Genomic DNA, 22,500 nt, shown 5'->3' on the forward strand with positions numbered 1-22,500 from the left:
GTCATTCCCTAACTGAAGTCATCTCCAACTATCAAGAATTTAATTTTCTGATCATTTCATAGAGTCTACAACAAAGACACAATCGATTAGGTTTATTTACCTTTGAGGAATGTAAAATAGGTGACTTGGCGGTGGTTTTGCCAAATAGCCTTTGTAAACTGGCCACAATCCACCAAGAATGCGAAACAGGGAGCTTTTTCCACAGCCATTTGGGCCAGTTATTAACAAATGCATGCCGGGTTGCAACTAGAAAAGAAAGACAGTAAACAAACGCGGATGCATTGAGTTCAATTTCAATTCTGACCATTATCTGAGTTTCTGTGGATCCAAATGTAGGTTGCTTCCATTCCCTTTTATGTCAGTTGTGGTGCGTGCGTTTTGAGCTAATCATGTTTTTTCACGCAAAAAGCTGTCAGGCAATAGAAATGACTGAAGGAGGCTTAAAAGCTAAGCCTCTTTTGGCCCTCATTGTCTGTGTTTATTTTTATTGGTCATGATCTATTAAAAAAGCAGTGATTTGGGTAAACAATGCTGAAGACTGGGTTAGAAAATGAGTCCCACCTCAAAATGAACGAAATTTGAGTACACCGTACGTCCACCCCTCCATGTATGCCAATGTGAGACTCTGTGGTGCAACCCGAGTTTTTTGGCGGGAACATCTTTGATACTGGACAATATTGGACATCCATGTTATGGTTAATTGACACCTGTCAAAACAAGGTATCTGCTGACCAGTATCACATGACCATATCGCAGGCTTAAGCCAGGTTACCTTATTGTCAATAAATAAACACAAGAGCTCCGCTTTTAGGTTTGGCTAAAATAAATCTATATATTATTTATTGAAGGAAAGCAAAAACGCAATTCAAACCTTCAATTCAAAGCGTCTGGTCCTTTTAATCCGAGGAAATGGTAAGTGGCAAAATACAATTACAGGAATGTAGGATCATGAATAATGATTTGGTTTGGGTTGAAATCTTAAGGTTTCTTTTTGTGGAAGTGCTGTGCCATGATTCAGTTGAGAAACGAAAAGGATTATACCCGTAGGTTATTGGCCATTAAAGCTCACCTCAAAAGACAAACTTGATACTACCACATCTCCACATGGTGTTATGATAGCTACATCTTTCAGAACAATGCTTCCCTCAGTATCAACAACCACACCCCCTGGCATTTGACTCAAATCAACAACCTCCCCATGAGCTCCCACACTGGAGGACTGATCGTCTTCATCGGTTGAATCTCTCCTTTCAATCATCTCCCTTGAGGATAATAATTGCTTTTGGCAATGGCCTCTTTGAACATCTTCAAACACCTCAAACATCTCAGAGACACGAGCAGTGTAACCACTTAATTCTATGACCTACAATAGGGTTTAAAGCAACATGGTAAATCATTCACTGAAGTGGAGGTGAAATTAGAGGTGGATAGTTTCAAAGAAGGATTAAGTAGCATAATAAGTAAAAATGTTAACAAAAAATTATAAAAAATAAACCTGTAAATTGGGTTGCCCTGATAAATGCTTGATTATCCATTTAAGGATTAGCCCCCTATAATTATAATTAATTATAATTATATATAATTATAATTATAATTATAATTAATTTATATTACATATTATAATTATATTTATACATTATACATCAATTATAATTTTAATGCATTCAAAAATGCATGCCGTGCTGAGATGCATCAGATGGCTTTGGGGCTTGAGTATCTCAATAATTTTAAGTGTGCACTTGTGGTTTTTTTTTTGTGGAAGTCTGGGTTTAAGATTTAGCATTTTCAAAATGGAGTCTCCATTCTCTATTCGGCACATGTTTGTGGAATTTTCCCATCAGACAATTTTTTGTAAAAGCCACAGATATTCAAAACATGGAAAAATGCTCAGCTGCAGCAAATTAATTATTGTTGACTTGACACTAATATTAGACATCGATAATAGAAAACCGACAACTGACAGTAATTTTAACGAGAGTATTGAGCTTTTGTAGCAAGGGAGTTCTTGAAATGGTCATGTTTCCAATTGCTGGATTGTTGGCCCAATTCAGTGGTGTCAATCAGTGCTTGTCTCTTTCTATGTTTCCCCTAACAGCCCCCTCATCTACATGTATATTAGAGTTTGCCTTAAAAACCAGGCATCCAGAATCCGGAATAAGAAATCCAGAATAAAAAATTCGGAATCCCATATAAGAACTTCAACCAAAGGCTTACACTAATTTGCGAAACGAAACAAAACAAAACGAAATACAGAAAGAATCCTAAACATTCATTAAAGCTAATCTTAGGCCTACACAAACGTTTTTAGGGATAATGCTATTGTAGCATTGGTAAACGGTTTGTTTAGGCCTAAGGTTAGCTTTAATGGATGTTTAGGATTCTTTCTGTATCATTTCCTTTCGTTTTGTTTTGCAAATTAGTAAGTGACATTGGTTCAAGTTCTTATAGCAGATTCCCGATTTCTTATTCCGGATTCCAGATTTTAGGCAAACCGGCTCTATATTATTATAAGGGCTCCCCCTTCATTCCTGATCCGATTGATAATAATAATAATAAACGTTAAATGATTAGGAGGTGGGGAGAGGGGGGGGGGGGGGGTGGGGAGAAGGGGGAGTGGGAAGGGGCTTGTGGATTGTTGCCAAAGTGAAATGAATAATAATCTGCCTCGTCTATTACTGAAATAACTTTTCCTGGGCTAACCTCCTTGTAAGAGGACATGATCCTCTCTATAGCATCACCAGCAGAAACCATAAGTGATCGTGATGTTGTGACTTGTTGTGTTCTTTCACTGACACCTTGATCTGTTAAACCATGGGGTTCACTAGCAGTATCTGAAGAACACCACAATGAAATTACAAACAAGTTTTTTTTCTGACAATCTGACAATGTTTCCAAAATTAATGGTACATTGAATGTAAGACCACGGTTTGAAAACTTAATAATCCAGCAATGAACTATTAACACAGAGAGTGAATCCCTATTACGGGTCATGTATAAATAATTAATTAAAATACTAATATTAATACGAGGCTTTAAAAGCCTATGAAGTAAAACATATCTTTTGCTTATTTTCAAGATGGAGAATGTCGTTTTCTATTTTGGAATACCTTCTTTCGTTCCAGAGATATTCAAGCCTTTGTTAAAAAAATGATGATGCCAAAAAACATTGCAAATTACTGTAATGAATCACAAACACTGGATGGCTGTCGTTCAAACTTGTTGCCATGAAAACCGTTTTTTCTGCTGCGTCTATTTAATGCAGAATTGATTTTGTCATTTATTGCCATAATAAGACATGTTCACTCTTGGTAAGCTCATACAGAGATGTAAAGCATTATGGGCAGCACATGCATTTCAAGTCTGACCATCTGCCTGTACTTATCTGTTCAAAATCCAGGATATTTGGTTCACTGCAGAATTAGGGGCTAGAAACGAGAGTGTTGCCATGGCAACATCTTAATGGGTGTCACTTTGTCCCCTATCTGATGTACATTACTGGTGCTAAGTTTATAGCATTACAGTAACTCCAATATTTTCACAGCTAATTTCAATTTTGTGATTCACTGGTCATTTGCAATGTTTGTGATGACATCACGAATTTTTTTTTAAAAAGTTGAATGTCTCTGGAATGAAGAAGGTATGTATTCCAAAACAGAGAACACCATTCCATTCTTCAACATTTTGAAAGATCTTGAAATAAGTAAAATATATTTTTTACATCATACCCGTACGAAACGTACGACCTTTACGCAGCGCTGCTTTAGCGACTGACCAGCGTTGCCCTTATATCTGCAGAAAGGTTGCATGATGGCTACATCGATAGCACTGCGGGAGTTTCGAAAAATGCCTGCGCGTAGGACATCTCAAAGACATCTCAAAGTCACTTAAGCGCTGCAGCAGGACGTGCTGCACTTGAAGCAAAGAACCGTTTAGCAGCGCTGCTTTTGCGACTCACCAACGCTGCTCGAGGAGACTGTTTGCTAAGCACTGCAGGACTTCTGAATGGTGGCTGCATCAGTGATGCATTAGCGACCCTTTCGTTGCAGATGTGTTGCAAGAGAGCTGCTTTAATAGCTCGCGTTGCTTTAACGCTGCAGGTAGGATGTCGCGTGATGCGAGAGGTTTTCTCGGTCTAAGAAAAGGTACCTTGAGAAGCCTTTTAATTTAATGGCCACCAACAACAAGCCGATCAATCAAAAAATGGGTACAAGCAAAAGTATCAAGAGTATCAATTAAATTTATTTTGCATAGCGGAGGAGTTACAGGCAAGCTATATAATGAGCTGTATAATGTACAAAAATATTCTACCCAAAGAGCTTCTTCACTGCTGCGTTGTTTCATTAACGGGGTCATTAACTGATCATGATGCGAGCACGATTCTTTAAAGCCGTCACGAAAGATGATATTGTTCACACAGCTATCTGATTTAATACATTGCAGTTCTCTGATCATTTCATGTGTCTCTATAGGTAGCCCAAGCTCGATATATGAGTATCCGTACAGTGCTATATTATGCGAGAGTAGAAATATAAGGATATATCGATTTGTATGGGTAAAACGGTTTTCCTCAAAGTTCTGAAAATTACTGACGATTTAAAATAAAAAAACACGTTACCTTGCTTCAGTCTTATATTTATTTGATTCTGGTACAGTTTCTGGGTCGATTTAGAGCAATTTAGGTGGTTTTTGGTTCCTCTTCTTTCCCAAGGTTGGGCACCGAGACGAAGTTGCCGAACGGAATCATTCAAGAAAAAAGGCCATAAATTCGTTCCCAAGGCTTCGATTTCCTCCAAATTCCACGTAGATCACGGACGATTCCTCCGCTACCCATTCGTCTTCTTTATTTGAGCCTCTTGTACACTGAGAAGGATTTAAGGGCCGCCAAACTCTGCAAACATTTGCTTCGAGAGCCATCAAATGATGCTTTGTTCACAACTCTAACCGTTGGAAGATCGCTTAGCGACCCGCGATTGGTCAATGGGCACAATGGTGACCAATCGTAAGTCTTATCGCCGGTCGCTGAAGGGGGTCGCTAAAACTATCGCTCCATTTGGACCGAAAATGCGAAATAATCGTGGTGTGCATTGCTGGCGTCGATTTCCCTTGACATTGAAACCTTTTTGTATCGATCAACATGTTGGGCTTATATATAAGCTCCGGCCATATAGTACGAGGTTTGAAATCGCAATTTTCTACAGAATACAACATTTAAATGAGAATGTATTTGTGACTTGAGTTGTCGAAGTTTTATAACCTTCAAGACTGGATATACCTTACCTACGTATACAGCCGTTGATTATAGATATCTTTCAGTTACATGTATAGCCCTGACGTTAAGGCAAATTAAGATGCACAAAGCTGCTTATTAAGCGTCGCTTTTGCGTTGCTAAACACTGCAAACTTTTACATACGATTGATCTTTTAGTCGAAGCATTTGAGCCACGATGTACAGCGCTGCGTGAGCATTGCTTTGTCGATCTTAAACATTCCAAACTTTTCCTTGAAAGTATTTTTCAGTCGCAGCTTTTAAGCAACGATATACAGCGCTGCTTTACCATTGCTTTTTCGTTGTTAGGCATTGCAACCTTTCTGCAGCGCTCGATATTCTGCTTGTGAAGCTTGGTGAACGCATGAACGTCGCATAAAGGACGCATAAGCACTGTGCAACCTAAAATATGAAGTTGCGCAGTGCTGCAAGAGCGTTGCGCTGTTCGTACGGGTAGGCACTCTAAAGGATGAAAAAAAAAAGAAGAAGAAAATAATATCAGGTACTGTTAACATATCCCATGAAATTAAGTTTTTGTTTGCAGATTTAAAGTGTGGCGTAGGGCAGTAATTTTAATTTAAAAATTTTGATTTTTTAGAACTAATACAATAGTTTGACATCTCACAACATGTCCTTAATGCCTTGCAGGATTTTCATTTGTAAATAAAGTATGGTCTATAAAAAAAACATGCAGTGTTCATTCGTATGAATTAACCAGCTGGTGGTGGTCTATCAAATAAAGTCTACAAAAATGATACTTGTTCAATTTATTTTATTTCCCACTTTTTAGTGTCATGGACAAAATCGTGCAGCGCATCGTATTGCTCACAATTTGGCTGTGATTCATGTTAATTTTGAAAGTTCGTAGGGTTTTCTCGTCTAACACTGCTATTCTTGTCATAAATGCCTGTGCGACTACTGATTAAGTTATTGTTTCGACAAATTCAAACAACAACAAAATCAGTTGTACCTTTTCCTAACAAAATGCTTGATCCCACCATAACCAGTCCAGAGGCACTCCACACATACTTCATCAAGAACTGCTCCAGCATGATATACCATAAGCGTTTGCTGAAGAGCAATTCCATCTGCTGTGCTAAGGCTTGGAAACTTTGTTTGAGCAAGTGGAGTTCTACCTGAAAACAAAAAGATGACATTAATACCATTCAGTGCAGCCAATATGGACTGTGCACTGCTTTTGGTGTTTAAACCCAGTATGGGACGTATGTCCTATTCTTTAGCCCCTGTACAGTGGACAAACCCTGAAATAAATAACTGAACAAATGAATATACCACAGCAGTGGCAATTATTATGCAGCAATATCGTAACAGCACTGTGATGACAATGGTGACCTCTAGATCACAGTATAAAGTACAAGACAGTACATTAACATTAAAGTGCATCTTTTCTTATTCATCCCCAATCTTTATTTATGTGTCTAGGTGTTCTAGCACCTAATGGCATTAACTCGGGTCACATTCAAATCAGAGCACAACATTGGTCTTATTGAATTGTGTGTGGGATCTTTAACGTTCCAGAGTTACGTAGCCTTATCATATCAGTTATCAGTTAACGTAACGTTATCATTATCATAGAAACATTCAATCGCTCTTGTCGGAAATAATAATTATTTCCTTTCGTAATCTTTGTCATTGTAAATATATTAATTATTTTATCTTTGCTCCACCCAACTCGATTAGCCTTGCTAAATTTGGGTGGACAAACTTTTCACTGTAACTAGTATTGTATGTAATAAACGTTGTTGTTGTTGTTGTTGTACCAGGTTTGTGAGATGAAGCTTACGGTTTACAGTCCTTATCCTCTGCCCATTTGCTGATTTAATTTCAAAGGAAGTAATTTATCCTCAGTTAGTTAAAGTGAAGACACTGAGCTTTGGTCCGGGCAGCACTGAACTCACTAGCTTCCACGCTAGTCCAACTAAGCCAACTGGGCCAGGGTTTTCTGAGTATCAGTATTAGGTTTGGACATTGAATATTTTCATAAAGAAAGCAAGCACTGTCTTCAAAAATCTTTACTGAATCTCAACTGAGAGGGTCTTAGAATTAATTTTGTTATTTCTTTTGTTTTTATTCAAATTAGCCCTTGATACCTCGTTCTTTAAGTGCTACTACGATGAAAAAATCAGCTCTCGTTTTTCTTCACATTTCGAAAGTATTTGCATTGATTGCTCAATAGGCGGAATTTTTTGGAGTAATTTAAAGAGGAAGACTATTCATTTTAACTCTACTTTTTTAACTTAACGGTCTGCCATTACTTTGTGTGGTACCGACTTATAAGCTTTCAGTGATCTGGGTTGAGGAGAAAGTGACATCATTTACTCACTAGCTTAAAAATGCAGTGTGTGAATGCGACTTAATTAGTATGCAGCACAAGAGTTTTGGGCTTTCACATAAAAAAATTCGTGTTCTGCATACTAAATATTTAGGTAGATACATGTAGATCTGAATCTGCTCTAGAGAATTTTCTTTAACTTTGCAGAGTTTCATTGTAGCCTGCTGATCACTTTCCAGCAGTATAAAATATTTAATGGGGCTCACTGAATTCGTTTTTGAGATATAAACATTTTCATAAAAGTTATAGGGTGTTTTAGATAGCTTTCCTGTTGCTATGGTGACCTATTATATCACAATAATGTGTACTTCTCTTGTTAAGCAAAAATAATAATTGGTGTTTCAAATGGTTCCACTAAATTGCTGTTAATATAATGTGAATAAGTGTTACACAAACAATCCATGTCACAACAACTGGTCTCTTCAAATTGTTGAGACTGGTTTGAGCCACCTTAAACAAAAAATCAATGTTGCAAAGGTACAGAAAACTTACTTTGTGTCCTCCATAAAAAGCAATCTCCTCTGCATGGGTTATAATTCTAGCGTGGAGAAATCTGAGCTGCCCTCTTTTCTGTGATTCCTCCGATACAATTCTTCCAAACTTAGGGCTTAACTTACGTAAAATAAAAGCAGTGGCATAAACTACTACAGCGGCTATAGAAACAGGGGTTTTCCAAGATGTGCCTCTCTTCCTGGCCATTCCATTCAAAGTCCAGCAAATAACAAATACGTCTAAGCAAGGTTTGGTTAGATGCGAGTACAAATGAGCTACTGAACCGCAAAACATGCGAATATCTTCAGTCAGACACTCGTCTGCGTTCGCAATTCTTCCATCCAGGTTTCCTACACGGTAGTAAGTTTCCTTTGAGAAATACTTTTCGTACGCATGATTTGTAAGCTCTGTACGAAGGGCTAGAGACAGTTTGCTCTCTAAGTAACGAATCATACTGTTTGTAAAAGTTGCAGGGATAGCAACACCAATCCACTTTGCCAGAAAAAAGGCAAATTTCGACACATCTTTTTCCACCACTGACTTTATAATCTGACCATCAAGAGTGGCTACATAAATTGACAGAAACGTTCTTATGAAAAGGCAGCTTGAGTGGAGAAACAACAAGCCAACTTGTTTCGTCCACAGGCCAGGAAAAAGTACATTTAATAGCTTCCATGCCTGGCAAACGAATTCGTAGTCTAAAGTTGCAGTCCTCCGTTTCAACTTTGACCGGTTAACCTGCGAAGGATCAGTGAACATGAACTTAAACTTCTCACTTCTTTGAAGTTTCTCGAGGATCTTTCTGCCAACATTCGCGCCATATTTCTTTGCAATGTATAAACTACCTATAGAAAGGGCTATTACGCCCGCAAGCTTTGCGTGTCTCTTTGTAAAAGGTGCCATTTCCACGCAATATTTAAGTGTAGAGATCGGCTTGTGAACGTGTAAATTTTAAATTAGCCAACATTGGCCAACATATGTATCACACGAGGCCCATCACACGTCGGCATTGAAGAGAGAATTGTTTTCCAGCCCCCCTCCAGTCTCCCGCCAGCCAATGACAGACTTCGCAAAAATGTGAAACAGCTGACTGAAACAAGACGTTGGCGGCTATGATTTAATTAGCGATCATAAATATTAGTGATAATAAGGATAACTATAATGACAAGACGACGATAATAATAATGAAAAGGTATTTTTCAAGGAGATAGTCTTTCACCCTTACTGTTTGTGATTGCATTGGTACCAATTACAATGATTTTGAGTAAGAGTAAAGAGAGATACAATTTTTTAAAATTAACGCAACTGAATAATAATCGCGTTTTATCTTTATTTTTGAGGATATACGATTTAGGAAAAGGGGACAAGTCACCACAGAAACTTGCTATTTATGGATGACCTTAACCCGCTTTAAACTTTACATAATGGAAAGAATGAAAAACAGCTCAGTGCAATTGGATTCCTTGATCAATACAGTTCTTGTATTTAACCAAGATATTGGAATGAAGTCTGGCATTCAAAAATGCGGTGTATTGATCATGAAACGGGGAATGTTTGTAGCCGATGAGCAGGGAATTAATATTATCAAATGGTCAACCCTGAAATGAAGCAGATAGATAAGAGTCTTAAGTATTTATGAGTCAAAGAGTCAATGAGTTAGTGCAGTTACCCTAACCCATAAAATGAAAGAGAATTGTTTTCCAGCCCCCACTGAAACGAGGCCTAATTAGGCTTAATCAATAAATTATTGCTATATTGACTCCAAGTCTCAGTGTCTCATGACTCTTTGACTCATTTGACTCATAAAACATGGGACCTCGATAGATAAGGATAAAGGGTAAATATACCTTGGGGTTTTTGTGAAGCAGATATAAGGTCAAACATACAGGGATTTTCTTATACAGACCGATAAAGAATCGATCTCAGTACAGCACAATAAACCGGCTATACTTGTGTATGATAAAGATCCATTTTAGAATCAAAGAAAAAGAAACAGAAAAAGTCGAGAGATATAGTGATTTGAAGTACGAGATATTGCGGACCTGATAAAGAACTCAGTCCCCAAAGCGTATTGCATTATGAGATAAGGAAATAGTCAAATAGAGTGGTCACCCTGAGAAGCTCGGAGAGGTTTTCGAGTTTTGGTCTTGGGTATGAATACGTAACAGAAACAATTAAAATACGAGTGCTGGTTAGTGAAAATATGATTGTCGAGATCCTTATATAAAGATCTCTAGTGACCTTTGTGGACAATAAACCGTGTGCTGTTGTTGTGTGTAGTTTCTCTGCTAACCGAACTCGGTCATTTTTGTAACTCATTTTTGCGTAGGCGTCTTTACGACGGTTCATATGAGAACCGCTTTTGTCTCAGTGGAATAGGCCATTTCCGAGTTCACGTCTGCCACCGCCTCAAAGCGAATCTAAGAGCGAAGTTTTTCTTATGAAAATTAGTTTTCATTCATATGTAAAGTAGAACTAATTAGCATCACAGAAACTTCGCAATTTAACTCGCTTTGAAGAGGAGGCAGACATGAACTCGGAAATGGCCTATTGCGTACGAGTACCACCACAACTTACGCGTGCGCAATTAGAGTTCATTGAAAGGGAAACTCAAAATTGAGGAAACCACGAACAATATTTATTGAGCTCATACAGTCTAAATCAAATCGCACTTTTCAAAACGCTTTGACACGATGGCCCATGCATCCCAGTTGTTTACACGACGATGATCTGTCCCATGTGACGTCGGTTGGAGAAGTTATTATTGCGCGTGCTCATGTAACAGTACTTCCCAGGCTTCGTGATGCGGAAACACGGCGGGTTGCAGGAGGCCGGGGCGTTGTTCAGCTGAGGCTGCAAGTTCGCAGCGCTAGAACATCCCTTGTTAAGGTAAAGATTTAACTTATTAGCGTTGAACTTATCCAGATGGTCAACCACTTCAAGCGGCAAACTGGAACAAGCTTTGGGTTTGAGAGAACTGCATCCTTCCTTTACCCAGCATACATTTGCTCTGTCTGACCCTGATTAAAAAGTATCAGCAAGAATAAAAAACTAGTTTCCCTTAGGAAATCAAAATTCCAAAGAAAAATAAATTCCCAGGGCTTTCGCCAGTTTGTAAAGTGGCGGACATATTTCTGAAAGCACAGGAAGTGACGTCGTATTTTTTTTTTTTTGACGTCGCAAGGCGCCTTGCGAGCGCCGAAGGCACGAGCTACCCAGGGGGGTCAGGGGGCATTGGGCATTTTTCAGGTGGGGAAGGGGGGGGTGGAGGAGGAGGTAAAAAAGGTGTATTATGGGATTTTTGCAAGTAGAGAATGGTACTATGTTTCAATCTTCATTTATCCCATGGCCATGATTCGCGGATACTTTAAAGGAATATATCTGATTGGTTATCATTGGTTGCGCGACCATGGGCACGAGACCAAAACAACTTTCGCAGCATGGCGCGAAGCTTTAATAGATTGAAAACCAAAAAAAAACTATCATAGGGTATGGGGGTGTTCTCCCCTCCCATCCTTTCTTGCTTTATGTAAGTCATTATTTGCCAATATGTTAGTCTAATTCAGACTGCTGAAATGATCCTTGGTGCTTAATTGAGTATCACCAATTTTTCTTACCGGCTTGTCCTTCGCCAGCATTATTTTTCGGATTGTTGTTTGATCCTAAAGGGCCAGAAAGAACAAAATGTCATCTTTAAAATCGGCTTTAATGAATATTCTCATTATCTTTTCAGGATGAGGAAAAACCCTCAAGCAAAGTTAAATGAAAGTCCTACTTCCCTTCCAGTAACACCCAATAGTTGACCAAATCTAGTTTGAAAGGGATAAGAGATCCGCGTACTTATCTCGACAAATTGAGTAATGGGCCCTTTGCAGGATAGTGATCACATGGTACAAATCCGCCATACTGGGACGCACATTGCCCACCGGGACATCTAAAACAAAGAAAATTAAGATTTAACTAGCTTTGTTTTAGATGTCCCAGTGCGCAATTTGCGTCCCAGTATGGCGGATTTGTACCATGTGATCACTATCCTGCAAAGGGCCCATTGTCTCTCATTGCCTACTTAAAGTCAGGTTCAACGGCTTCAACCTAGTTTCCAGGGCTTTCCTCCGCCACCAAGAGTTCGGCGGAGTAAAGCCCGGCGATCTGACTGAGTTACCATACTCACCAGACCAAACAAAGCACACTACATCTTGGGTGGAAACTGTCACCGGATCGGGATAAAAGCGATATTCCATGGCGGGATAAGCTTGAACAATGTTTCCTCTTTTTCCCATTCCTCCAATGTACACAACTTTTTTGTCTTTGATGTTAGCAGGCCTGGCCTTTATATAAAACACGTGGGTTCTGTCTTGAAAGGTACGACCAAGCTGTGCAACGTCCAAGGCAAGCTGAAGCTTTGTTGTTCCATCCACTGCAAGAGTTGTTGGGTCATTTGTCACTCTAAAAAATTATAAAAGAAGGCAACAGTGTCAGGCACACTAAGTACTCAACTTGTCCTTTTTTCTCAACACCTTACTTTGGCACTTAGGCTAGACTAAAGTGGCCTTTGAGTCGCAAATTAAGGTACGTTCCCAAAACCAGCAAAAATTAATGTGCCTTGTATCATGCCTGACAACCGTTTTCTTGGAGGCTGAGGCTCGAAAGCTTCTTGACATCATAACAAAGGAAGTTTAGAGACGATGATATCAGAATGCAGAACAACCGAGAGTGCAGCAATCGAGTAAGTAATTTAAGAGTGGTTGACAGCAGCGATGCTTAATTTGCAAGTGTGTATATTTAATGCCTCGTTCACACCAAACCTTATAGACTATTAACCACGTATTGAAGATGTTTAGTTAAAACACAGTTTCAAATTTCTTCCTCTTTAAATCCTGTATTCTGATTTTTGTCCACTACACATTTAACACAGATCAAAGCATGTATTGAAAATCACCTCAATCTCATGTGAAAGCCATTCCCAGGTACATTTTTCTGTGACTGATTTTCATTTTGTTAAACCTAGTTTAATTAAACATTTCCTCTTGGTGTGAATGTGAAACTAGTGTAGAGGAACTTAGAACTATGTGATTTTGAAGTTTCGCGTTAGAAAAGATGTAATCACGTTCCCCTGATGAGAGCACATGATTAGCTAATCAAGTCTGTCGTCATTGTCTCAAGATTTATAAAAAGCTGTCGCTGAATAGTTGAATTCAATTTTGTTTTTCTGTTGTTAGTTGCAGCGTTGTATTGCTTCCGTTGTTCTCTTCTCCGATCCGAAATAGGTCAAGTACTTTCTTCTTCAGTCGATATCGCTTGTTAATGTGCCTTCTACAATATTTATTATTATTATTATTATTATTATTATTTATTATTATTTTTTCATTATTTTTCTGATTGAGTATGAATTCATCATACATGGTGGAATTAACAATAGGACATAGGTCTCCTACGAGGTTAACCACCAGGATACACCACAGAAGACAGACCACAACACCGGGAACTACATGCCCTACTCTTTACGACAAGTGTGCGGGTTCTTTTACGTCCCACAGGATTGTGAACATTGAAGGGTTGTGAGACGGGACCTCCGGATTATCGTCCTTATCCGCGAAGACTAGAGAGTCCATCCATTTTCAGATGTAATTACAAAGGCAGCACTTTCTCCTCAGTTATTTAAAGACCCTGAGTGTTGGTCCGGCCGGAGTTAAACTCACGACCTCCCGCGTACGGTGCTCAACCATCTGAGCCATGGCCACCGGCGCGCGAAGATCTATAGTTTTCAGTACAATTCCAAAACAAGCACCTATATACTACTTACTGCGTGTTATTCGAAGCGTCAAAATTCCGAGGTACATCGTCCGTCGTGATGTTATACCTATTAGTAAAATAAATTCAAGATAAATTGATAACCTGGTTAGTATTTTGTTCGAAAGTAAAAGAAAACTGCAATGTCATAATAACATTCTTGATCCCTGCTTTATTTCAAGTTTAAATCTCAACGAATCTGAGAGGAAGCAAACCGCAAATTAGTGGGAGTACACTAAATAAGCCTTAGTATAAATACACATGTGATTATACAAAATCGCACGCTCTCATTGGCTCGTTTTCTCGGATTATCAGCTGATAATCACCTCGACGGACAAAATGACTGCCAGTAGTCGTTTTGCCACTGTAAGTGAAGATGATTTCGCGTTGAAATGTTTTTTTTTTCTCTTTTTTGAAATAATCACCTGTTTATTTATATTAAAACAATCATTCGTCTCAGGCTTAGTGATTATCGGTGAATATTCACCGATAATCACTTCGCCTTGGGCGAATAATTGTTAAATGAGGTAAATTACGCTCTAGAAATTAAAACAGAGGAGTTAACTGACATGACAGCAACGAGGTTTATCTCCGGGTGCTTATTCGTATCCCCTCGCAGTCTTGGTCATGAAATGTTTTGTTTAAGTAGATAAACAAAATCAAAATCCGAGACTTTGATCACCTTGACTGAAGAAATTCGCCGGTAGTTTCATTGTCTCGAAGCCATTTTTCCTGTCGACACCAACGGCCGCACTACTTCGCGCGTAAACAGAATACACTAATATTATTGGCTGACAGGTCCATAACTATAACGACATCAATATCCTCATATTTGAAAGAAAAATAGTATCTTCACTTTGCGCGACGAAGATATCAGATTTTTGAGCAAGAAAAGTCCTGGCATTTGATCAAAATCTATATAATAAAATGAAATAACAGGGCATCATTATCATAATAGTAAGTTAAACGTAACTCGTGTATGGCTAATTAGGCACCGGTCTTGAAATCGAAGGTTTCCTGTTGGAGTTCCGTCCTGAATATATCCTGGGTCTGTTCTCGCTATGTACTAGTCCATGGCAATTTTTAATTTTACCAGAAAATACTGTTGTTTTTGCCAAAACTCGACACGCGGCTTACTACCACACCAGGGATTTCTTACCTTATCCTCAAAACACATCGCTGAGTAATTTGCGAAGAAAAAAAGGGAACCTTCCATTTGAATGAAGAAAACTTGCCCTGCATGTTTACTCCATTATGGTTGACAACAGTGGAAGGCGCATAAATGACCTCTGGTTTATCCACTTTGAGGAGGAGTTGTTCTTTATTTTCTGTACCTTGTGTTATTTTGTGAGATTCATACGCCACACCCTTTAACACCTGGTCGTTACTGGTGTTGAAATCGGTCTTAAGGATCTCTTTATAGTTTATGTGAACCTTAGTCCATTTTCCTCCACCCTTCTCGCAGGATTCTCTGGAAATGAATCTTGCGACACACTTCTGGGCGGGTCTGTTGCGAGGTGGAGTCCTTGGACAGGATGCTTCTCCACGGAGTCCATTTTCCATCATGCAGAGCCCTGCAATTCAACGGACTGGCTATAGTGTTATCGAAAGCCACTATCTGACTTTATGAACAAGGAAAAAGGAACATGCAAGAACCCACAAGACATAAGGTGTTTTCACTCACGTGATCAGTAACCTTGTTTTTCCACCGAAACAAAAGAACGTTCGCATAATAACAGAGCTCAATTCCCGGAGGATTAGTTGTTTAGGGACACTAACATGGCCGCCCTGACGTCACGTGAAAACACACTATTAGAAGGGACAAGAAGTAGAATGACGCATTCCCTAAGGCAATGAAAGACCCATATGCTAACCTCTTCGGCGGACTCCATTGCACGTCACCAAGGGATTTCAATGGCGGGAAGAACTATGCAATTTACTGATCAACGCACGCATTGCTTGCACCAATATTTTTACCGAGTACATTAAAAAATATCCCCACAAGAGTCTTACTAGCTGATCAGTCAACTTAATTCAGATGTAAGTGAAAGTGTTTTTTTTTCGTCACAAGGTGAGGATTCCACCATAAACTGTCTCGTACGCAACAGGGCAATCTTTTTAGGGAAACCGTGTGAATCTATGCACGATGTGTTGATTCTTCCTTATCACTCCTACATTTTTTGCGGGCTTATGTGCTCACCGTAAAGTATTCATCTTCGTTCCTGGAAAATAAGGCCTAATTACTGTGTGCGAAGATCTAAGCCGAAAGGGCAGACAAATTGTTTATCCTGTGTACGTCGAAGAAAAGAATTTCGCGTTCCTCTTCTTTATCGATCTCGGTTGGTCCCTAAAGGATAAATCAAAGCATTGCCAGAAGTCTTGGGTGCGACCCGAAGCCACACTCGAACCGAGATGTCACCATATTTTCTTCCTAATACGGACGGAACAAATGTTAGTAAATAGATTAATCAAGCAATTTTTCAGAACCACAGAGATTGAGTACAACTTACATTTTTCGTGAAATTCAGCGCTCTCAACATATCTTTTCATCACATCCATCGTTTCTTTGTTACTGACCATTATAGCTATGTCCCTCCACGGAGTTGGGCCCCAGTAAGGGAAGTAATCACGCTCCTCAGGAACCTCTAGACCTCTCCTGTTACCATTAGCGTTCTGTCTTGTGTGCTTTGGCGAATCGCCTTTAAGCTGTTGCGAGGCAACGAACAAACCTGGAAATGAAGTATTTTTCAGTTAACAATCTTTAAAATCTCAGTATACCAAAGTAATAGGCCAGTTTCGTATTCTAACGGTTGGACTGGATCTAGCATGAAATGGAGGCTAATGCGGGCAAATTAATTTGCATTTGAAAGGATTTGCCCGCATTAGTCTCCATTTCATGCTAGATCCAGTCCGGCCGTGAGAATTCGAAAATGGTCTATTACAAAACAGTCACAATAAAACGCAGACGAATCGGATATAACGATGGTATTAAGGTGGCTTACTACAGTTTTCTTCGAAGCCGAAGATTTTGAAATCTGAAATTAAAAAAAGCAACAGGATGTCTTTTCTGAAGTGTTAGAGTCACTGCAATCGATGCAAAATGTAATTTTACCCAACAAATAAATGCAAATCAGGGGAAAATGCTAATTATAGTGGCCGAGCTCCTGGAGGGTGGACTGGAAACTAGACATTTTAAAGGCCTTCTCAAAACCTGGTCGTACGACCCTGGTTAAAATTTAGGGAATTAGTAGTAAACAGTTTTTCGGTTATTATCAAAATAGACGAAAATCGACGTTTGCTATTTGCGAAAAACCTGTCTGACAGATTTAACTATTTGTTTCTACCAAGAGAAAATGAGGGGACAGAGAGGGAGGCTCAGGGCGTTGGCCGGGATATGTCATGTCCACAAAAATTATTTTTAGACGAGCGACAGTCTTTGTTCTAACTGAAGTCTGTCTTCCGAGACGTCCGCATGCACAAACGTCAAGTCCACTTCGTCCGCCATTACATGCAATCTTTGCTTTTCTTTCAAACATCAGACCGAGGTTGACCTGCATGCGGACCTCTCGGAAGACTTCCACTCGTCTAAAAATAACTTTCGTGGACATGACATATCCCAAGGGCTGGACCGGGAGCCTCCCTCTCTGTCCCCTCATTTTCTCTTGTTTCTACGCATGATTATTTTTTCTTGCTAAGAAAATCTTGACATTTTAAGGTGGGGTCATACAGCTAGTTTTTGAGGAAAAGTTCTTTGAAATGTCTAGTTTCCAGTCTCCCCTCCGGGAGCTCGGTCACTGTATTTAGCATTTTTCTCCCTGACTTACATTTATTTGTTAGGTAAAATAACATTTTACATCAATTGCAGAGACCAACACTTCAGAAGAGACATCCTGTTGCTTTAATCTCACAGATTTATAAATCTTGATCTTTTTCTTCGAAAAACTGTGGTAAGCCACCTTACAGCTGACCTTAAGGCAATGCAGCTGCCGTTAAGCTCGAGAAAACTTTTGGAAACAAGCTTCAATTGGTTTCTAGCCTTGCCTTTGATTGGATGTAAATGTGACGTAACAGTTTTTAAGCCAATCATTAAACGTTGGAGAACATCAAAGCGCTCGCCAAATTACTTTCGAAACTAGAATGAAAAGAGCTTTGAAGAAACCATTGCTGACCAGGTAACCACGCACTTACAACGATGAAGATTTAATTAAGAGTGCCGCCTTGGGGGTAAGACTAGCCTATGAAAACTTGTGTATTAGTGATTCACCCGTTGTAAAGAGTCATTTTGTGCAAAAATACAGATATTTTAGGGTACGCCCACTGGCGACACTCGGCAGGCTTCGCTAAAGCCCGCTAAGTTGGACATAATAGTGCCTAGTAATAATAGTATAACCACTTATATAGCGCCATTTACATGCTGATCAAAAGCGCTGTACAACAAGTTATACATAAAAGAGAACCCATACAAATTATCAATTTGAATCTACCAAAAATACTAAAATTTAGTTAACCCAGTAAATTCAGAAATAACACTAAAAAAGAAACAAAAGTAGAATCTAAAATAAGAAAGCCTCTTCGAAAAGATGGGTCTTCAATTTCCTTTTGAAGACGGCCAGCGACTAAATGTCCAGAATGTCACGTAACTGAGCAGGCAGGCTGTTTCACAATGCAGGAGCCGCTGCATGAAAAGATCTTGCACCGAATGTGAAACTGAAGCATTTTTTCTTTGGGACACTCCAACAGTAGACTATCGTTTGACCTAAGATAGTATGATGACATTTAGAAGACCTTGATGTCCAACCCTGCTTCAAGCTAGCCAAGACCAAATGGCGAAATAGTTTTTTTAGTCTTGGTTTAGAATTCTATATGCAGAGATGTGCACTTGTGATCCACTTACTTACCTTTGTTTCTTTCTCGTCGCTCGTAGGCATTGTAGTATTCTTTTGGTTCGTGAAGCCCACGGTCTTTTTTCATCGTCCTATCTTCTCTTTGATCCTTTCTATATCTCTGACTATTGCGGTTTCCTCCATTTCTGATGGTATAATAATCAAAGTCATTGTTAATGTTATTCACTTGCCCCTTAGGATACGGTTGACACATGTACTGCAAGATAACTTGTGTCTCCACTCTGTCATCCGTTTTGAAACCGGTGCCGTGCTGATTCGTCCACATGACGTCCACTTCCGTAGAGGCGTTCTTGTTACTTCCACTCATATAGAATTCCTGCGAATGGAGAAACAATTAAAATAAACAAGGGAGCACCAGTCGAACCCTTACTCCCGTACAGCGAGCTTTTGACTAAAAGGATGGGCGAGATATTTTCATTTCTGTCGAGATGTGCAGGTCTTCGAATTTAGAGACTATACATCAAGGATGCGCTGGTATTGACAGTTTATCCGACATCTTGCAAGAAGGGCTATCTTAAACTGATAGCCGGGGATGACCAACCAACCAAACAAACAAACAAACAAAAAAAACAAAACAAAAGAAAAAGCACAAGCAAAAACAAAAGCAAAAACAAAAGCAAAAACAAAAGCAAAAACAAAAAAAACCACGCAATATTGCTCATGTAGTTACCTCCTGGCGTCTTATTGGACAAAATCACTGATGCACTTTTTATCTTCTGATAACTAGTTTATTAATAAATGAAGAAAACCTGATTTCTACAAACGTTTTGCCCTCAGAAAGACCTGAAAAGGATCGGCTAAAATGGACTTATGTTTTTAGCCTCTCATTGCATAGTGTTTTTAAGTGAGTTTTCAAAAATCTTACGATACATTTCATCCAATCAGGTATCCAGAATTGCCAGCACGTGATCAGAGAAAACCGCACATTTTCGTTGTGCGTTTCGATTGGCTTTAGATGCTCCGCGTACTAGGGGATCGGCAAAAGTAATCACCTTGCTTCTCTTTGAGCGACAATTAATTAAAAACCGCCAAATAGAGGCAATAATTACTGAGCAAAGTGACTTGTCTTACCAGAGGTCGTTGTCTTGTCTCGGCTATATTTTCGCCTGGATTATTGCTTCCACTGTCACCAACGTTGTATCCAGCTTTACCATTATTCTGCAGAAAATATACAAGAGAAAGAAAAAAATGTTACTTCTTATAGTTTAGGAAGTTTTTTTAACCAGAAACATCTCAAAATTAACAGATTATAGTAGTCGTACGATTGAAAGACTTTTCTATCGACAGTAGCCCACGACTTGGAACTTACATCTAACATATTTTTCTTGTGAGTTATGTTTTCAGACCATCCATTTTCTAACCGCCTTGTCTCACCAAGTATTGTAGTTATTGTTATCTCTAAAACTAGGGATACCAGTCGTTTACTTTTGGTATCGTAGACTTCTTGAATTGAAACGTCTTATGTAATCAAAGCTTTCACTGCTCCCCTATTGTCGTGGCTATCCTCCTCGATCGTTATTGTTCATGGTCCTAATATAATTGTTTCAGAAATAGCCACTTTCGTGCATGAATCTGCATCTAGCAACGAGTCGTTTCTGTTGCACCTGAACCACCGTTTTCTTGAATCACCACTTATAAGTTATAGCCGCTTTGGATTATATCTGTTTGCCGTTGTGAGATTGTCACCGGCCTTGGTGCGTAAAGCTTGTTGTCATAACCGCAGCGCGCTATTGTGCGCGATGCACCTTCAATACATAGAAGGGCGTTCCACGCCCTTTGTGAACTCAGGCAAAGCCACTTGCCCTGTAGCTATTATTGAAAAGCTTTTGTCGACTTTACCTCAGAGTGACTCAACTTTGCTTTTATTCAAATCATGGGAGCGTTTTCATAAGAGCAGGGGTATCTCGTATCATTAGACTATTAAGACGTTTTCATGCCTATTTGTAGTTGATGTCGACGTTTTATGGCCTCTATAGTATTTATTCAGGAGTAGCTTCTAGCCTAGCTTGCAGGTTTCCGAGTTAGGATTTAATCGATGATCATGCGGGTTTGAATTCTAAAGATCGAATCAACAAGTATTGTATTCAGGATTTCCTTCAGGTTTCTGATTCTTTAGGCATTTAATTAAGCGAGCGTTGCTTTTTTCATTGGGGAAGACGACGCCCATCACAATTTCCCCCCCTGGTGAGAGTTCAGTTTTTCTGGCCTCCCTGGAACCACTGCGAGTTTCGGTGATTTTGCTAATTATGTTTTCAGCCAGGGTATTTCTTATTCGAAGATAAATTTTAGTAGCGCTGTTAAATCCTGTTTTTGACATCTGTGTCGTCGTCACCTTGAAATGTTCTTTGCCCACGTACTGGCTTAAATATTTTCTTCGGAGCGTTTAAATGTATTTGTGTTAATTTAAAATGAAATGAATGTACACATATTTGTTTAAAGTGCGCCACACACCCACACACGCCGTAAGAGCCCAACAAATTTAACCTGATCCCAACTGTGAGGCTTCATAGCTCCGGTTGGTAGAACATTGCACCTGTATCGCAGAGGTCATGGGTTCGAATCCCACTGGAGCTACCTGATTTTTTTCAGGCGACTGTAAGAGACATTTGCTCGAATTGTTCAGTTAAGTGCGAGGGTCGCTTCATTCCTTCGTGTATTTGTGTTAGTGAGAGTGTCTAATTGGCGTGGGAGGGTGGGTCGTGGGTGGGTGGGTCGTGACTCGTGGGACCGAGATCCTCCACGTATACACGTCATGTATACATACTTTTTATGCTGTTTCAAATGCTCTCTCGCAACAGCAGTTTTGACCGCGATCTCTTTCTAGCGTGTACAACGAGTGACTCTGAAAGGATTGTGCCAAAGATGTTGCGTTAACATTCTGTCAGTGGTTCACATTTAACCCTAACACACAACCCACGACCCATGACCCACCCACCCACCCACGCGATTTAGCCTCCCCCGGGTTAGTCGCTTACCCGACCAATAAAATTTGTTGACTTCTCAATGTATCTCTTGCGTGTGTGGGTGTTTGATTCAGAAATAAATGTAGAATATTTGCTTACCTGAGAGTCAAACAACCTGTTGGCGTTCCTGACATTTGCTCCATTGCCATTAAGACGATTATTTGACCCAGAGGGGAAATGCAGGTAGATATCGGCTTCACAATGAAGAAGAAAACTGAGCGCCAAAAATGCAAGAAGAATGACGAACTTCATCCTTCTGTGGAGAAAAAGTAGGGTTTTTAGCACCTCCCGTTAAGCTATTGACATATGCAGATTAAACTTACCGCGTTGTGTTAACCGCAAACACATTGAAGATTAATTGAGTTTTGTTTATCATGGAAGGTTGCCAGTTATGACTTTGAGTAAATGTAAACGAAAGACTTTTATTGGTGTTTATGTTATTCGGAACACACAATAGACTTAATTATAACAAAGAATATGACATCCCTACGTAATTGAATATCCATCAGCATTGCACAATCGAAATCACGCATGATTAAAATGAACATTTATTAGAGAATATGTTCTTCTAAAATGTTAGTGAATTCCCGTAAAATAAAATGAATTTTTATTTTAATGAAGGGCAAAACTTTCGGATTAACGTGTGCAAGAAACGTTTTGAGCATTCTGCCACCCACACACAAGTCAACCTTTCGTGCGTTTTTTTTTCAATCAAGGTGCGGAATTGCAGAA

At 39.4% G+C, this 22,500-nt stretch overlaps 2 protein-coding genes across 5 annotated transcripts in view; both read right to left on the bottom strand.

The window, feature by feature from the left end:
* The window catches only part of LOC138006850 (ATP-binding cassette sub-family D member 2-like), a 16,598-nt gene extending 7,478 nt beyond the window's left edge, over positions 1–9,120 (bottom strand). For both annotated transcript variants that reach the window (XR_011123940.1, XM_068853447.1), the window contains exons 1-5: positions 8,112–9,120; positions 6,237–6,402; positions 2,701–2,831; positions 1,070–1,363; positions 101–246 (exon numbers count right to left, since the gene is read on the bottom strand). Coding sequence is in view for 1 of the 2 variants with exons in the window: in XM_068853447.1 (XP_068709548.1) it covers positions 101–246; positions 1,070–1,363; positions 2,701–2,831; positions 6,237–6,402; positions 8,112–9,014 (1,640 nt within the window). In the remaining variant the exon portion in view is untranslated. The remainder of the gene's footprint in view (positions 1–100; positions 247–1,069; positions 1,364–2,700; positions 2,832–6,236; positions 6,403–8,111) is intronic.
* A 1,607-nt stretch (positions 9,121–10,727) lies between these two features.
* The window catches only part of LOC138008750 (protein DD3-3-like), a 21,270-nt gene continuing 9,497 nt past the window's right edge, over positions 10,728–22,500 (bottom strand). For all 3 annotated transcript variants that reach the window (XM_068856054.1, XM_068856053.1, XM_068856055.1), the window contains exons 2-10: positions 21,868–22,024; positions 19,877–19,963; positions 18,800–19,121; positions 16,412–16,630; positions 15,061–15,475; positions 13,915–13,971; positions 12,283–12,557; positions 11,729–11,773; positions 10,728–11,131 (exon numbers count right to left, since the gene is read on the bottom strand). In XM_068856054.1, coding sequence (XP_068712155.1) covers positions 10,827–11,131; positions 11,729–11,773; positions 12,283–12,557; positions 13,915–13,971; positions 15,061–15,475; positions 16,412–16,630; positions 18,800–19,121; positions 19,877–19,963; positions 21,868–22,020 — 1,878 coding nt within the window. In that variant the 5' untranslated portion in view covers positions 22,021–22,024 and the 3' untranslated portion in view covers positions 10,728–10,826. The remainder of the gene's footprint in view (positions 11,132–11,728; positions 11,774–12,282; positions 12,558–13,914; positions 13,972–15,060; positions 15,476–16,411; positions 16,631–18,799; positions 19,122–19,876; positions 19,964–21,867; positions 22,025–22,500) is intronic.

The sequence above is a fragment of the Montipora foliosa genome, chromosome 6 (assembly GCF_036669935.1).
Source record: "Montipora foliosa isolate CH-2021 chromosome 6, ASM3666993v2, whole genome shotgun sequence".
In the NCBI taxonomy this organism is placed as follows: Eukaryota; Metazoa; Cnidaria; class Anthozoa; order Scleractinia; family Acroporidae; genus Montipora; species Montipora foliosa.